This window comes from Humulus lupulus, chromosome 6 (genome assembly GCF_963169125.1).
Source record: "Humulus lupulus chromosome 6, drHumLupu1.1, whole genome shotgun sequence".
Lineage (NCBI taxonomy): Eukaryota > Viridiplantae > Streptophyta > Magnoliopsida > Rosales > Cannabaceae > Humulus > Humulus lupulus.
The window spans coordinates 52,618,074-52,636,439 of record NC_084798.1 but is presented as its reverse complement, the minus strand read 5'-3'; the positions used below and the strand labels follow the sequence as shown (position 1 = coordinate 52,636,439).

At 35.7% G+C, this 18,366-nt stretch overlaps 2 protein-coding genes across 3 annotated transcripts; both read right to left on the bottom strand.

Annotated features, from left to right (window-relative positions):
- Window positions 1–1,251: 1,251 nt before the first annotated feature.
- LOC133785088 (uncharacterized) lies at window positions 1,252–1,593 on the bottom strand. The gene has a single exon (XM_062224347.1). It carries the CDS (start codon window positions 1,591–1,593, stop codon window positions 1,252–1,254), a length of 342 nt encoding a protein of 113 aa, XP_062080331.1.
- Window positions 1,594–9,090: 7,497 nt separating this feature from the next.
- On the bottom strand, window positions 9,091–17,578 carry LOC133782168 (pumilio homolog 6, chloroplastic-like). Of its 2 annotated transcripts, none has more exons than XM_062221378.1 (10): window positions 17,423–17,578; window positions 15,667–16,371; window positions 14,037–15,391; window positions 13,805–13,946; window positions 13,589–13,696; window positions 11,127–11,339; window positions 10,903–11,013; window positions 10,129–10,323; window positions 9,652–9,823; window positions 9,091–9,466 (listed from the first exon to the last, which is right to left on the bottom strand). In XM_062221378.1, exons 2-10 carry the CDS (start codon window positions 16,306–16,308, stop codon window positions 9,444–9,446), a joined length of 2,961 nt encoding a protein of 986 aa, XP_062077362.1. In that variant the 5' UTR covers window positions 16,309–16,371; window positions 17,423–17,578; the 3' UTR covers window positions 9,091–9,443. The 2 variants fall into 2 exon arrangements, with proteins under 2 accessions (XP_062077362.1, XP_062077363.1); XM_062221379.1 differs by lacking the exon at window positions 17,423–17,578 and adding an exon at window positions 17,235–17,416.
- Window positions 17,579–18,366: the final 788 nt, after the last annotated feature.

The window sequence follows — 18,366 nt, the reverse complement described above, 5'->3', positions numbered from 1 at the left end:
AGCACCAGCATTCTTCAACCCGAATGGCATAACTTTGTAGCAGTATACGTTATGCTTAGTCATGTCTGCAGGGTTCATCACGATCTGGTTATATCCAAAATACACATCCATGAAAGACATGAGCTCATGACCGGCAGTAGTGTCTACCAACTGATCAATTCTAGGTAATGAGAAACATTCCTTAGGATAGGCCTTGTTGAGATCGGAGAAATCAATGCAATTTCTCCACTTCCCATTTGGCTTCAGGACCAGAACGGGGTTAGCAACTCAGATCGGGTATTTTGCTTCCCTAATAAATCTGCATTTAAGTAGGCGAGCTACTTCTTCTAATGCTTTCGACCATACTTTCCCCAAAAGCCTTCTTTTTTTGGGACTTTTCAAGCACATTCTTGTCCAAGTTCAAAGTATGCATTATTATACTCTGACTGATTCCCACCATATCTTCATGCGACCAGGTGAAGACATCCAGGTTCTTCCTCAAGAATTCGACCATCTCCTTCCTTTTAGCTCCAAGATTTTTCCCAACTTTTACAACCCTTAAAGGTGTTTCTGGGTCGATACTGATTTCCTCGAGCTCCTCCACAGCTTTGAGCTCAGATCTATCTTCACCTATTCGTGGACAAGAGCTGAGGTCCTCTAGCAATAGTAGTTATATCTCCACCAAATGAGGTCCTCCGACAATAGTAGTTATATCTCCTCCTACTATTGGGGGAGGGTTGGCTTGGTTCTGATTCATCTGATCCATCTGAGTCCTCGACTGACCTGTCAGATTTTTTGTAGTTGGACGAGAATTCTGACCTGTAGATTGATTGGGAGCAACTCAGTTTCGGGCGTACTGGGCTAACGGTCCTGCCCATATAAGAGTTTCAATCTCATCCTTCAGTTGTTAGCAATCATCGGTATTATGACCAATGTCATTGTGGTATCGACAAAACTTTTAGGGATCTCTCTTCACCCTCTGATGCCTTAATGGCTCTGGTTACTTACTAGGAAAATGTGTTCTCGTGTATCCGTTAGGCCAGTGTAGGTGGCATAAATGGGCTTGAATTTTTCCCCGAACTTCTTTTTCTTTGTGTTGTTCTGGTTGCCCTCACCATTCCCTTTCCTCTTATTGTTTCCCGCTTGGTTATTCTGGGTAATAGGTTGAGTCGTAGCTGCACCTCCTGTCACCGCTCCAGCAGGCTGAATAAGGGCTTTTCCGGTTCATGCGACAGCAAATCGCGCCTCTTCCAAGTTTATCCACTCTTGAGCTCAGGTCATAAACTCATCTACACTTTTAACCCCTTTTCGTTGGAGCTCCTGCCATAAATCACCTCCCACAAGGATTCCAGTTCTCATTTCCATGAGCTTGGAGCTATCATTAGCGTTTCTAGCCCGTGCTGCAACGTTGTAGAATTTGCTCATATATGCTTTCAAGAACTCACCAGGTTGCTGTTTTATGTTGGCCAATGAGTAGGCCTCTACACAAGTTGCCTTTGAATCTCGAAACGCCCTCTTGAACTCAGAAGACAACTTCTTCCAAGAACTTATTGAATGCTTTTTGTACTTTTTGAACCACTGTCTGGCAGGTTCGATCAAAGTCGTGGGGAACATGATTCATCTTAGGTTGAACATGACATTGTGGTCCATCATCAATGTACTGAACATCCCGAGGTGGTTGGACGAATCTGTGTTTCCATCAAATGTTGGCATGTTCGATATCCTGAAGTCAATAGGATTTACAACTACTGCAATATTCGGGGCGAAAGGTTTGAGCTCCTCATCGGAGTCACAATCATCAATCCCTTTTACAGATAAGAGCTTCTTCATTTGCTCCTCCATCAGAGCTAATCGCTCGAGGGTTGGGTCTTTGGTCTCTAGGTTAGCTGGGAGTTATTCACCAGCTCCCATCTTATTATACGTGTTTGATGGGTTGTTATCCCTCCAAGTTCGAGCTTGGTTAGGTGGGACATTCCCATTGTCGCGTACAATATACGGACCTCCCTCATGTCGAGTATAACTCATATCATCATTGCGAGCTAAATACCTCCTTTGTGAATTCAAATGATCATGCAGATCGAGATGTCGATCGAAACGAGGACTTTGTGCTGAGCTAAGATGATTCCTCAGGTTGCTTTCAGACCTGTCTCCACATTGGCTCCCTATCCAGTAACTACCATTTGTGAAACTTACAGCCCATGGCTGAGATCGAGGACATGGATTATCAGCACGTGCCCGTGGGACGTAAGTGTCTACTGACAGGGGAGGATTTTTCCTACTATTTCCACGAGCGGGAGCGTCTCTTTGTGGGTGCGTTGGTGTAGGATGTCTAGCCGACGATGGCAGATGTCTTATCAGCGAGGCTATCCTCGTTCCATCAGGAAGAACTAAATTAACTCATCTCGGTTCTACCCCGATGTCCCGAGTTCTCTGAGGTGCAGGAGGATTCACTGAGGTGTTTTGTCTCTGTGAATTTGTCTCAGCTCGCCCTGATGGGTTGTTATGGGCATTCTTGGGAATAAGTGCGGAAGGCATGGAGATGGGGGTCGCAGTTCTGACCGACCGACTGACATGCTGATGATGGTTCCTGTGATAATTAGTGGGTTGAGCACTTCGGTGACGGTACAGAGCTCGAAGTTGCGGTCCTAACAGAATGACTAGGTTTGGATCGGTTATTCCTGTGGGACTTGTGGAACCCACTTTGTGTCTTTCCGACATTAGCATCGGTTGCAAGAGGGGGTATTGTAACGTCCTGCGTTTTGGGTACCTTGAAATGGCTTGAGTCGGAATTTTTTTTCCCTGAGTTAAGAATAATATTTTAAAACATTATATTTGTTTGTAATTTATTTCCATGAGTTATTGCTGGGCAAATTATGAATTTTGTGTTTAAAAGTCAAGATAAGATTTTCAGTCTTGGACCGACACAAAAACCCTGATCAGGTAAAAATATCGTAAAATAAAATGAAAAACTATGGCAAATATATTTTGGGCATAAAAATACATTCAAAAAATTTTAAGTTTGGTCAAAAATACTAAACCTAAAGGAAAATGGAAATTTTAAGGCATTTTGTGTTAAATGCTTAATTTTACCGAATGGGGGAATTTTATTCCATGAATGGACCTTAGGTTAAAATTTATTGTGTGATTAATTAAATTAAATGTGAGAGACATTTAATTTAATTATGATGTGTTAAGTTTTGTTTTTAAAACTTAACAAGAGTGAAAAAGGTTATAGGAAGTCAAATTGGATTTTTCTAAGCTTTATATAAAAAGAAAATATATATATATATATATAAACACATATATAAACTAAGTGGTGGCCGGCCATGTGAATGACTAATTGGGTTGACAAAATTTTAATTAACTTTAATCCCATTTATTTAAGTATTAGGGTAAATAGGCAAGTGGGTAGTAAAACACTCAAGTGTTTATAGGATATTTTCAGAGTTGTATAAACCCTTCTAACCCCCCCCCCCCCCCCCCCCAAAAAAAATGACCACTCTCTCTCATCTTTTTTTTGAAAACTCTCTCTCAAGTTTTCTCTCTATCTTCAACCTCAAGAACACTAAGAAGGCTTAGAAGCATTAAGCTTTCGTCTAGGAAGGGTTTCCCTAAGGTAAAGTTTCAAAAAACTTGACTTTGTAAAGTTTTTAACCATAGTTCTTTCAATAGCTAACTATCTATGTTGTTGGGGGGAGTTGGTTAAGGTATTGAAAGCTAGTAGGAACATCAAAACCTAGAGCAAAAACAACAAGAGGTAAAAAGTTTACTTTTTATGGTTGTTATTGTATGGTTTTTATTTTTAAGAATTATTTTGTACATTTAACACTTAGATTTTCTTATTGGTGATTAAATAAGGCTATGGTAGTTGCTCTATAATTTTTATGATGCTTGTGTGTTGATTTTTTAAAATAGGGACCAAAATCCCCAAGGGTTTTGGTGAGAACCCTAAAACAAAATACAAATTTTGAGCTGTGACTTTCAAGGGGTCAAGCATCCACTGTATATTGATTTTGTAAAATTCAATTGCACTGTGATGTTTTTTAGATTGAGTACATAAAATTGAGCTTTTGAAACACTCAAAAATGTTTAAAAATTAGTGAGTTATGCTATTTCAAAGTTTTGGTAAAAAACTATTTTTTCATATTCTTAATTTCGGAACCAAGTTTGGACAGCCACTGTATAGGGCAAATGAACCCAGTTTTTTATAAATTTGGTGGGCATAATCTTGGCATAACCTGGTATTCCACTGTAAAATTTGGTAACAAAATACTGAACGGTTTGAAAGTTATTAAGTGCTAAAGTTTGGAAAAATTAAGGACTTGGAAATAAGGTCATTTTTACCAAATTGTTGGAAAATAATTTCACCAATAAAAAATGCTTCTTTTGACCTAAGATTTTACAAAGACCTAAATGACATACCAAAAATAGAATTGGGAAATTTTGGTAACAATTGGGTAAGTAAATTTCAAGTTATGATCTAACAAAGTATGTAGTTAAAAATGTGAAAAATAGGGTTTTCACACTTAGTGTAAAAATGAGATTTTGGAACTTAAGGTAAAAAGTAAAATTTTGCTTATTGCAAGATAAAAATTTGGTAAGTCTTGAAAACATATTTTGACCTAAAATACCACTTTGAGTTTAGTGAGAATTATTTTTATTAAAGAATTTTTATTCTTTCAAAAAATAAAAGAATTGATTTATTAATAAGTTAATAAATTAAAAGATGGTTTAAAACACTATATTTTGAGAAAATAATTAAGTGAATTATTTTTCTAGTAAGTAAAATTGATTAATTGACTTTATAAAAATTAACTAGCCAAGATGAGAAATTTTTAACGGTTTTCCTAATTAAGATAAAATTAGGCTATTTTCTTAAAACGGTTTTTAAAGTTTAAAACCTTAAGAAAAATAAAAGGAAAATTAAGAGTTTATTTTCTTGAAAATTAATTAAGGATTTTAATTAGTATTTTCGGGATATAATACCGGTTAAAATCTTCTATATATTTAACTGACTTGTTGAAAGTACGGGTTAATAGCGATACCTTTAAAGAATAAGATTTTTAGCGGATTGTGGGAAAATACTATTGTGATACCCGAGCCTAGGTATCGAGACCATAGGATAGGTCTCCTAGAGACTTAGGGTTTAGTCTCAAATATTTTTGTATGAATTTCTTAAATGGGTTTAAAACCAAATAAGGATCTTTAATCCTTACAAATGATTTTGAAAATGACCAAACTACCCAAAATAATAATAATGAATTATGAGTGCCATAAGTAATCCAAGTATACTGTATGGAAAACTACAGTATTGGCTAAGCATAACTGGACTGAACGTTGGAGGGTGAAATCCTGTTGAGTCGTAGTTGCACCGTCTATCACCGCTCCAGCAGGCTGAATAGGGGCATGGCTAGTTCCTGCGACAGCAGATCGCGCCTCTTCCAAGTTTATCCAGTCCTGAGCTCGGGCCAAGAACTCATCTACTCTTTTAACCCCTTTTCGCTAGAGCTCCTACCATAAATTGCCTCCCACTAGGATTCTTGTTCTCATCGCCAAGAGCTTGGAGCTATCATCAGCGTCCCTAGCTCATGTTGCAACATTGGCGAATATGCTCAGATATGCTTTCAAGGACTCACCAGGTTGCTGTTTTATGTTGGCCAATGAGTCAACCTCTACGCGGGTTGCCTTTGAAGCTCGGAACGCTCTCTTGAACTCAAAAGACAACTTCTTCTAAGAACTTATCGAATGTTTTCTATACTTCTTGAACCACTGTCTGGCAGGTCCGATCAGAGTCGTGGGGAATATAATACATCTTAGGTCGAACCCGATATTGCGGGTCATCATCAACGTATTGAACATTCCAAGGTGGACAGGATGGATCTGTGTTTCCATCAAATGTTGGCATGTTCGGCATCCTGAAGCCAATAGGATACGCAGCTGCTACAATGTTCGGGGCGAAAGGTTTGAGCTCCTCATCAGAGTCACAATCATCAATCTCTTTTCCAGATAAGAGCTTCTTCATTTGTTCCTCCATCAAGACCAATCGCTCGAGGGTTGGGTCTTTAGTCCCTAGGTTAGCTGGGAGTTGTTCACCAGCTCCCATCCTATTGTACACGTTTGATGGGTTGTTTTCCTTCCAAGTTCGAGCTTGGTTAGGTGGGACATTCCCATTGTCGTGTATGATAGACAGGCCTCCCTCGTGTTGAGTATAACTCATATCATTATTTCGAGCTGGATACCTCCTTTATGAATTGAGATGATCACATAGGTCGGGATGTGGATCGAAACAAGGACTTTATGTTGAACTAAGGTGATTCCTCAAGTCACTTTCAGACCTGCCTCCACACTGGCTCCCCGTCCAGTAACTTCCATTTGTGAAACTTACAGCCCACGTCTGAGATCAAGGACCTGGATTATCAGCACGTGCTCGTGGGACGTAAGCATCTACTGACAGGGGAGGATTTCTCCTACTATTTTCACGAGCTGGAGCATCTCTTTGTGGGCGTGGTGGTGTAGGATGTCTAACCGGCGAATGCGAATGTCTTATCGATGAGGCTATCCTCGTTCAATCAGGACGAACTAAATTAACTCGTCTCGGTTCTACCCTGATGTCCCGTGTTCTCTGTGCCTGAGGTTCTAATTGCAGCGCAAAAGGATTCGCTGGGGTGTTTTGTCTCCGTGAATTTGTCCCAGATCGCTCTGGTGGGTTGTTATAGGCATTTATGGGAATCTATGGAGAAGGCATGGAGCTAGGAGTCGCAATTTTGACCGACCGACTAACATGTGGATGATGGTTCCTGTGATGATTAGAGGGTTGAGCACTTCGGTGATTTCGCTCTGAAGGTACAAAGCTCGAAGTGGCGGTCCTGACAGAACGACTGGGTTTGGACCGATTATTCTTTTGGAACTTATGGGACTCACTTTGCCTCTTTCCGACATTAGCATCTGTTGCAAGATGGGGTAACCGAGCCAGGACCTCCTCGATCTGTCTGTTTTCCATAGCGAGATGGCTCCTTAATTAGGCATTCTCCATCTTGATGGTTGTTAGATATCCTGGATTAGCATTTGGTGGGTGTGACACAGAACTCCCAGTGTCGTCTTAGCCCACTAGTTGCTTCCCAGGATGTTGCTGAACATCTGGGCCCTTTTTTCAGTGGAAACGGCTGTATGATGTGCCTCTTGCCACTAGGTTGTTCCATTTTGTTGTCATGCATCAATCGAGTAACCACCATGATGAACGTCGAATGAAACTTATGAATGATTAAGTACTAATTTTCTCTCAACGAAAGTACTAAACTGTTGACGCATTTTTTCGCCAATAGTAGATTTAGAAATCTAATAAGAGTATTAGTGGTTGTTTACAAATCGTAAGAATTTATATGAACACACAATTTTACGTGGTTCAGTGATTAAAATCCACCTAGTCCACGAGACAATATTATTGTTCTCTCACAACTTCTGCAGAGTTTCAGTATTACTAAAAGGTTGTCCCTTTTCCTGTCCATTATCCCTAATATTTAAAGTGGAATTTCCTGGACAGGTTTGGGTAACTGTGTGCATAAATATGGTAAGCATTTAATAAAGATAATTCTCATTTACATAGGGATACGATTGTATAACAAAATATACTCATGTTATCTTGGATAATAAATATGCAATACAGCCTGGACATTAATGAGCGTATAGAGCGCCTCCGAATCTCTCAGGATCCTTCAGTATGCCTCATGACCAGGTTTCCACAAGCTGAACATATTCAAAGCGCCCTAAAGGGGATCCGACCACTACATGTCTCGAACTAGACCGTCAACCTAAGAGGCGACCTGCCAATCACCTGAATACGGTGCTGCCAAGTCCTAACTCGAGCTACTCACATCATCATTAGCTAGATGTTCTACTCATCTGTTTTTTCACTATATCCATCTGCCAACTATACCCCTAGCTAAGTGATTAAACACATGTTAATTTTTAGGGTACAACAATAAGTAAGGGTATTTTTGTCATATTAAAAAATATTTCAAGTTTAGGATCCTAATTGTAACATTTTCCAAAACAAAGGGTCCAAATTGGTACATTTACAATACACAAGGTCCAAAATAGAATTTATCAAAACGTAAAATCCAAATTGGTATTTTTACAAAACAAATGGTCCAAAATAGTATAATCTTATTTTAGCCCCAAATATTAAATATCTCAACAAATAAGTCGAAAGAATTTCTTTTGGCAAGTTAATCCCGAACTTTTTTTTTTTTGTTTGGAAAATTGGTCTCCTAACTTTTATTTTCTTGGCAGCAATAATCTTCCACCATTAGGTAAAAATTAGATCCAGTAGCCACTTTTAGGTAAGCATTTTCTTTTTTATCTAAAATTTTTAAGTTTTAGTATAATACCCACTATTTCAATCAATATACCTATTATACCCATATAATTGGTGGATACTATTTTTAAAAGAGTACCATATGGTCAAGAATATTTTTAGTTAAGAACTCATTAAATTGGCTAATTTTCAACTTATCCCCACCATTAGTAACTACCAGTAGAAGACTAAAGCTACCAAAAATTTAAAATTGGGGACCAGTTTGCCAAAAAGAAAATTCGGATTTCAACTTGCCAAACTATATATAATTGAGTTACTGCCACACAAATAAGTCAAATATCATATCAAAAACTAGTTAATAAAACTTTTGTTGACAACTAGTTGATGACATGCTGGCAAAATCAAGGTTATCTAGCAATCAGGTGAAGGACCTCGAGATGGCATATAGCATTTTGATAAACAATAAAATGCAGGCACAGAACGATGAAACAGCAGAGAATAACGAAAAAAAACATGGGAAGATAATGAATACTGAAGAAGGAATAGAAGAGGAGGTAGTGCAGTACCAGCAGACACAGATACACTTCTAGGAAAAGAAAGGTTCGATTTTGAAAGTCATATTTTGCACCTTATTTTAAGGATGGGTGCAAGGTTTGTCGACTGTAGGTAATTTTCCGGTTTCCCTAAGCAATTTTGACAAGTTTAGTTGATTTTTTGAGCGATTTTACGAGGCACACAATACAATGATGATTAATTACAAAATGAATTTTCCGTTTCCAAATTGTAAGACACCAGCAAGCATTAAAAAATTTTGTGGAATGGAATCAAATTTAATTTACAAGACCAGGGAAGGGTTTCCTTCCAAATATATTCCCAAGTTCATTATTTCAAACCAATAATCCTAAAGAGAATGCAAGTTATTTACTAATTCCTCCAGTGATTGAACTTCAAACACTTGGAGGAGTTCGTCTGATGAACAAGGTAAACTTTTTCTGCCAGGCTGCTTACACCGGCAACCTCCATGGGACAGGTCTCACAATAAATTCAATTACCATTTACCAGAAGTAAATCTTCAGTTATCCTTCCCCATGTCACAGGTGCAAATTTCAGGCTGCCTTGGATGAATCCCTAGTTGGCTTGGCATCATCTTTTATGTTGCTGAAGTTTGAGTTTCTGCTAGAATAAAAATTAAGGCCAGAAAATCAGAATAGTGGAAAATTTATCTTGGATTAAAAGGAGGGTGCACGTAGTCAGAAGACAAAACATATGTAAACTACTGGCAAATGGGGACAATGGTTTCTCAAAGAGAAATAAGATATTTTCAACAGTGTTATGGTAGGGGAATAAAGTAGGATTACCTTCTCCGAAAACCTGTTCGAAACGAGCAACAATGTGTTTTCCATAGGTGTACTTCTTCAATGCATGTGCATGAGATCTTATGCCATTCAGCAATACAATTCGTTGGCTATCTGTACAGATTTCAAGAGTCTTCTGGACCACGTAATTTGCATACTGATCCTTCATCATTGTCTACTAGGAACAAACAAGATGGCAGTTTTAAGTACATGAAAAGGAAAGCTCCAATAGATCATAATAACAAACTAAAATCAAATTTGATTAAACCATGCCATTACATCATATCTCATGATTCTCAACTATGGCAATCTCAAGATGTTGGACCAAAAGTTGCCAAACATCAGTGACAAGCAAAACAGCAGTGCATCATTCAAGTGTAAAATTTCTTCTCCAACAAATTATTTTGGGATACTTAAGTCATGTTGGCAATCAAAAGATTCAATGGATAACAAGCCATAACCATACTAGATTATTCTTACCAACAAATTATCATTTCCCTCGTTATGCCCGACAACCTCGTTGATTAAGAGATCCCGATCTGCAGGACCACCATGCTCCAAGCATTTTTCAATAACATTTGATGCAAATTTATGCTGACTAAGATGAACAACATGTCCTGACAACTTGCCAATAATTAGACTTCTTTCGTGAGCTTTTCCCTTCTCCAAAACATGCTGTGAAGATATCATAAGAATCACGTCAATTTCCAATAACCACAGTAGGAAAGGGAGACATCATAATATGCTAAAGACAATAAGAGTATCTTAATCCTAAAGTACCAGGCCAGGTGAATTAGAAATTCATGGATACAAAACTAAATAAATACATAAAATCAGCATTGAACTCAACTAGGAGCAAGTCCAAAATTTTATATTCCCTTGAATGATATGATTAAAGAATAATTTGATTCTTAATATAATTGCATATTGCAATTTAACATTGTTCCGTGAGGTGGATTATGATGACTTGGAAATAAGACAAAATGGGTTAATTAATCCCACATGATAGATCGAAAACACACAAAGTAGTTAATTATGAGAATCAATCTGATGTGCCCACAAAACATGTTGTTACAATGAGAATCAATCTGATTAATTTTGCCAATCATATTTTCTACTTTTAGAATATTGAAAATCAACATTTCACTTTCATTTTTGAATTTATTTAATAATTTTTTTTAAGAAAATCCAAATAAGCCTGTAATTGTTGTGTATGCAAGAGCTAGGAAGAGTGAGTCACAAGAAACTGCAAACCTGAGTCACATAATTTCCGTATTGATCCTGAGCCAGAGCACATACAGATTCCAAAATTTCATCGACAATGAACTGACATTGCAACTCATCTGTGCAATGCTCCAGAACTCTCTGCAAGAAACAAAAATCTTCAAGCAATCAGCTCCCATAACATGAAGCACCATATAATTAGGAAATAAGGGAGAAAGAGGAGACACAGAACACCAGTCAAAGGGTAGTGTTACCTGTATCACACGGCAGCCATAAGGATGCATGGAAAGTGTTGCAACTTGTCCACGGAATGCAGAGATTATAAACCCAATTTTTTCTGTTGGAATGCTCTCAATGCATTTTTGTATCACATGGTTCCCGTTTTGATCTCGAACACATCTCATTACATGTCCATCAAGCTCACGAACAAGCTGGGCTTTCTGTTCAAGCTCAATGACTTCCAGTGCCTGCACCAGCCAAAGAAAAAAAAACCGAAGTCAAATGACTGATGCACATGGCACTTAATCATGGCTACATTATGTAATTATAGCCAAGTCGAACTGGGTCTAGCATTAATCATAAGAATTGCAGCTGGATGATTTTAGCAAAATAATTACATTAGCTTGCGGTTGAGTAATTCACACCCAAAATAGAAAAAAGACATTTCAGTGTCCAAGAGAAGAACCTCACCACACCCCCACAAAACAACACACACAAATACAAAGGGACAATAGAAGTTGATGCAGAACAAGAATTAACTATTAGTATTTTTTTTTAATATTGTGATTCAGTTGGATATTTAAGATTATGATTAAAGTTCTTTTATTTTTCATAAGACTTTTCGTACACACTAAATTCTCAAGTGTCAGTTTCCTATTCATGTTTAGTTTTCTATTTTGTTTTTATTTGCATATCTCATAGCCCATATGATCCATGAAGACCATATAATTCGCATATCGATTCTTCAACATGTTTAGTTTTCTAAGCCAGGTCACATATGATCCATGTAAATAATGAACACATCAAATCCTCTGTTTCCACAGTGTAGACAAAAGTACAATTGCAGAAGCACGTCCAAAAGAGCATGTACCTCATGAAAGGTATTCTTGAACCAAAATTGAGTTGATTAAACACTTAGAGATCCTCAACTCTTATTAGAGTTCTTGAATTTGTCAAGTTATAGGATTTAAATAAACATGTTTTTACTCCTATGCTACTATAGCGATCCATCTTTCAGCTCGGACATATACATAAAAGAATATCATGGACACCTGAACTTAGGGCCCACTTTGTATGTTATAACAGATAAATTCCAAACTTCTTCTCATATTTCAAAAGGAAAAGGAAAGGGGGAAGAAAATTTGAGAAGCTTAATTTTTATGAGAACTGGAACGATCTATGTTGGAGAACAAGGGTCCATATGGTATCCTTCTAAATAAACTTGAATCAACATTTTGTGTCAAAATCCTGTGGTCCATGTAGTGTACCATACTGCAATGAATACATATTGGGCACTGTAAACCCCATTTTAGAGTGGATGCGCTCCACACATCTTAAGAAATAATCATGTCATAGAAAACAAATTATACATGATATATTTGTTTTTGAATTTAAGTAAAAAAAAAAAAAAAGAAGTAAACTAGGAAATAAAAGTACATACAAGATCCTGAATCATCATGCTAAAACCATTAAAAACATAACATGAAACATCTTTTACTTCCAAGTTCCAGTCCAAATCCCATTTTAAGGCAGATGCATCTATAAAAGAATCACTTCTTCAATGAACAAATTATAAAGTGTATAAATATCTCTTCTATATAAAAAGTGTGTAAATAACGGGCATTCTTGGTTTTAACTACTTGATTTGTTAACTTTAACGGAATATTCTAAATATTTAACAGAATATCCCTTTAAAACTAACTTAAAAATAGATATATATCAATTATATTAATATAAATTCAGATATTATAAAATATCATTATTATAATAATATTCAATATAAAATTACATATATATAATAATTATATTAATATAAATTCAAATTTAAATGTTATAAAATATCATTATTATAATAATATATAATACAAGACTAGATATTTAATAACTTTCAATATAAAGTTAAATATTATAAAATATTATTATGATAATAATATATAATCTTACTTTTGTACTAATTATATTAATATGAATTCAAATATTATAAAATATTATTATTATAATAATATTTAATACAAGACTAGATACTTAATATTATAAAATATCATTATAATAATAATATATAGTACCATAATCTTAATTTTTATTGAAAAAACTATCATTTATGTTTAAAAAAAAATTATCATATTATATACATATATATTTTAAAAAATCATAAACGGTATTTTGGTTTAATTTTTCATTTGATATGTTTATATTATTGTTTTATATATAATATTGTTTATTTATTTGAAATTTATATGACAATGTTACAAATTTAATAAATATAATAAGCAAACGTGCATTGCACAATGTTTATATATATAAATATATATATTTTAATGTCAACATCTATAAAATAAAGGAATACACATACAAGATGTTAATTTTTTGGTGCTAAAACCAAAATAACACAGCATAAAAGTTGAAACATCTTTGTACAACTCAAAAGATATGTTGTAGAGTAACATAGAAACATACTTCAAGAGGAAGACAAATGGACCAAAGGAGTCGAACATACCTTTTGAATTACCCGACATCCATACATTTGCAGACTTAAAGGCAGTATCTGCCCTGTGAGTTGATTTGCAAGTTCTTTCCTCTGATCATGACTTCCATACTCAAAAAACTACAGAATAGAAATTGAGGGAAATTATAAATAAACAAACCAGTGCACCATAGAAAATTTACAAACATACAAAAAAAACTAAAGGAAAGGAAACAATTGACAGTATACCTTCTGAATAACATAATTGCCAAAAACATCAGTCATTAACTTGGATGCATGTGGTAGAACTTCTTTAAACACAGATGCCTTCTCTTCAACACTACAATTCTCCAACTTCTGCTGAATAAATCGGCTACCATGTTGATCAGAACTGGAATTGGAGATTTATGATTATTTACTCGCCTCTCAAACAGATATTAATGTAAAGAAAGTAATCAAACAAGTGCAGACCAGAACCTACCTGAACTCAACAATATGTCCTGTAATATCAGATAGCTCAAATCTGCGGCCCTTGCCAGATTTCAATTCTTCAAGGAAATTATACATCTTGGGGTCATCAAAAATCTCAAAGCCTCTTTGCCCAGGCCATCCAGAATACATGCCTGCATTTCTACCAATACCTGGCGGAAATCTCATTTCTGCTCTCCCCCGAGGGAGACCAGCTCCACCTCCTGGTGATCCAGGCAAAACTGGACTTGCAAGGGGTGAGGTTGGGTAATGCATCAAAACACCAACATTGGATGTATTTCCAAAATAATGTGGACTCGTTGGCCCTCCTCTTCGTGGATTTAAATTAGCATGAGATGCACCTCTCTGATGTTGGATTTTGTGCTCATCCATATAAACAGCATTATCTAACCCATTCTTCATATCAGGCGTGTTTACCAGACCTCCAACAACACCAGATCTTGCTGCCAACGGATCGAATGGACCGGGAATACCATATGGTTCTCCAAAAGGCTGTTGATGATATTGCATATACATGGGATCAACAAAAGAAGTTTGCATTGGGAATCCAATCTGCCCATAAAACTTATTTAAGTTTGGAACATCTGCACCAGGTGGAATGGCACCAACAGTTGGAACCCCAGTTGTCCTAGTATTAAAGCTTGGACCTGCAGTTCCATCAACAACCAACGGAACATGCCCAGGAGGGTATCCAGAAACATATGAATGAAAAGCATTGGGGTTCACAGCATATCCACCAACAAATTGAGCATTGAAAAATCCAGATGCCTGCAGATTTGAGTAAAATGGGTTTGTTGAAGCCATGTAGGCAGCTGCAGATGCATAAAGTGGTGGTGTGAACCCAGATGACTGCAGTACAGGCTGTACCTCTGCTGAGAACTTGGGACTGCGGAGATTTTGATCCACACCATTATGGGTGCAATTAAATCCTTGAGTCGTTATTTGAGATTTAGCACTTTGGGGCAGACATAAATTATTTTGCAGTTTTATCTTCTGTTGCCATAAATTATTCTGGCAGCTTTGCTGCCACTGTTCTCGGTTTACTTGATTACTGGAAGTGGGAAAATTAGAAATGGAAAGAGCCTTCATCTCAGAACCGATGATGTTAATACCTGATTCATCACCACCTACACTTCTGGTAGAGTCAACTGATGATGAACTTGGAACAGGAGCGAGGGAGCGGTCAGTATCAGTCGCATCATCTGTTCCCAGATTAGACGCATTGACATTGGGTGTTCTAATGGGAGAGTCATACAAGGAACTAGAACCAGCATCACAAACAGCTGATTCCTCAGTTATTCCACGGCTTGAAACATATTCAGGCGATGAAGAACTGCGGAAATCATCCTGTAATTTCCAAAAATGATTTATGCACTTATTGCCAAGTAATTTTATTAAAGGGAGCCAGAAGCATCAAAGCTATAGCTCGAATAAAAATCAACTACAGATTTTATCCACACGATAATGATTTGTAATTTCTATTATAGTAAAAGGATAATCACCTTGAAAGATGTTTGGAAGAAGAGTAAAGAATAAATTATATTCAATAATGGTATAACCATAAAACAAGTTAAAACATGAACTAATGTAGTTCAATGAACTACTAATTAGCATAATTTTACCTGCGATAAATTGGCTGCAATTTTGTGCTGGTCCGCCAATGAAGTAGTACCCTGTCCGGACCACATTTCACCCACTCTATTAACCCCACTATTAGAAGGCTGTTGGGGTGAATGATCATCTTCTGGCTCTTCTTTGTGTGTAGGAAGAGATCCTTGAGACAAGTGAAAGGAAACATTCCCACTATCATCTACAGAAGTTAATCCCCAATTTTTTCCAATAGTACCAATGTGACGTACTAGCCGCTGATTCTCCCAAGAAATAAGTGGGGGAGGAAGTCTAGGGTTCAGGTTTACATTGGAGCAGTAATAAGAAAAATAAGCAGGATCAGCACGTAAATGTTCCTCAGACTCATAATTTCCGATATCAATATTTACACTTGCCATGTTTTCACTTGTTTGAGAGTTCTGCTGGGAAAAAATATTATGGACAGATAAAAATGAACCCTCTATACTTGGAGGTGCACTTCCACTTCGACTAGGAGCTACATCTTTTCCACTGCCTGTAAACCTGTGGCCTTTCAGCAGTAACTTTAACTCCTCTGCTGCCATACCAGCAGACGACTGAGCAAAGGTTGAGGCCCTTCTATGGGAGGCCCACTTTCCACTAGTTTCAGACATTCTTATTGGACTCTCAGTGGCCATAATATTATAAGATCGATGTTTCTCTTGTTCTTCTTGTAGTAAATAAGAAAATCACATAGTAACCTGGTAAAACAGCGAGAAAGTATAACACATTTCTACTCAATCACTCAATATGTGGTGAGGATCAACATACTAAGTAAACATCCTAAAGAGAGGACTTACTCTGAAGAGAATTATATATTTGATGCATAATCAAGGGAATAAACTCAATAAGAAAAAAGTAAATGCCAAAAATATAATTCCAATATTAAAAGTGGAAAAGCAAATGGAATTCCAAAATTAACTGAAACTCTATGGTAAGAAACAATGCGTTCATTTAAGTTGACCTTAAAGAATGAAATGTTTCGTGAACTTCACTATTTTATACGGAACATTTTAAAAATTAAGGAAATCAAAGGTAACCAAAAAAAACTCATTTATGAATTGGGTACTAGAACAATAATAATGCAAACTTTGTTTTAGACAGTAGGCTATACATTTTTCATTAACCGTACATGCAAATAAACCAATTTCGTAGTTACACAGAATTATGACAAAATGAAGCACCCATTTTAAACAAAAGAACCCATAAATGCGTTACTTGAAAGGAAATAAAAAATAATAGTATTAATAAAGCAAAACAATTTTCTTTTTCAGTACCAGTCATCAATAAAAGAAAAAAATTATGATTACCGCAAAAACCAGACCAAATAAAATTTGTATAAGTCAACCCAGAACAACATCCACTTCCATTCAGGTACCTCAATTTTGGGAAAGAGCTCAAATAACAGATAAGGGAAAAGACAAAGACTACATAAGGATCAACTACAGTTAAACTGATACACAAATATCATCCCAAAATAGCAACTAAGCTACCCACCACCATAATTACGCAAATATTCAAAGAACTGAATTTAATACAAACAAAATAACACGAAGATAACAACCTTCCATTTTTTTCAAAAGCAACAATCGTCAAGTACACAAGTCTCAATCCTCCATGTAAACAAATTTGGTCCAAAAAAATAATGAAAGAGAATGATAATAAAGACAGCAACTTCAGTTTCCGCGAAACCCTAGGTAGACTTTCAATATCACAAGAAAGTTGGAGAAAATGGTCTGAGGTTTCTCTTACCAGGAGTATAGCTAAAAGCGAAGGTTCACTGTTCCAAAACAAACCCTAGATTCTTTTAGAGAGAGAGAGTGGTCTAATTCTAAAAATGATAGTTTTGGCTGGAAGTTGGAACAAGTGGAAATTTAAAGCTGTGTTGAGTATTAGGAGAAAAAATGCTATTTCCAGATAAGGTTATTTCTTTCCTATTTTTTTATTTTGCTAAGTTTTCAGTTTTATATATATATGTATATTTATTTATTTATTTTCTCTCTTTTTTGAGTCGTTGATTTTGGTTGAATTATGCTGCTTTTTTCTTCTTTTTAAAATTAAAATTCAATAAAAAACATATATTATATCTATGGTTAAAAGTGGCCGCAAAGAATGCACAAATATCAAATAATTCTTGAAGTGGGTAGAAGACAAAAGAGTAATACTTTTATTTGGGCTAATTATAGAGCCTTTCTTATACTACACTTAAGTAGTTGACCTTCTCCAATGTCAACACGTGTACAACTTCCATTACAAAATCCTTTTGTTTTAGAGTAAATTTCCGTTAAAATATCTTATGTTTAAGAGTAAATTTCCGTTAAAACATTTATTCTTTTGACGTAAATATATTAAATATTTTTAAAATATTATATTTTTATACTCAAATTTATTTTATTGTAAATATATTTAATATTTTTAAAATATTATACTTGTACACGTATTTTTTTTATTTTAAAAAATAATAAAAAGTAAAATATATATATAAGATTTTAATTATATTTTAAATTACTTTTACTTCCTTATACTTTCTCAAAATAATAAAAAAAATCATTTAAGATTTAAAAACTTATATTTTTCCTTCACTTTTTTTAAAAAACTTATATTTTATGAAAAATATTTTTTAATTATTTTAAAATATTACACTTTTAAACCTATTTTTTTATTATTTTGAAAAATAATAGGAAGGTGAAAAAAAA

Bases quoted from the DNA above. Each gene is read 5' to 3' on its own strand.
- LOC133785088 (XM_062224347.1), bottom strand. From the start codon at position 1,593: ATGTTCCCCACGACTTTGATCGAACCTGCCAGACAGTGGTTCAAAAAG.
- LOC133782168 (XM_062221378.1), bottom strand. From the start codon at position 16,308: ATGGCCACTGAGAGTCCAATAAGAATGTCTGAAACTAGTGGAAAGTGG. The intron at 13,697-13,804 runs GTATACTGTCAA...TCTATTCTGTAG, and splicing joins GCAATTATGTTATTCAGAAG to TTTTTTGAGTATGGAAGTCA. The intron at 10,324-10,902 runs GTTTGCAGTTTC...ATATCTTCACAG, and splicing joins ACGGAAATTATGTGACTCAG to CATGTTTTGGAGAAGGGAAA.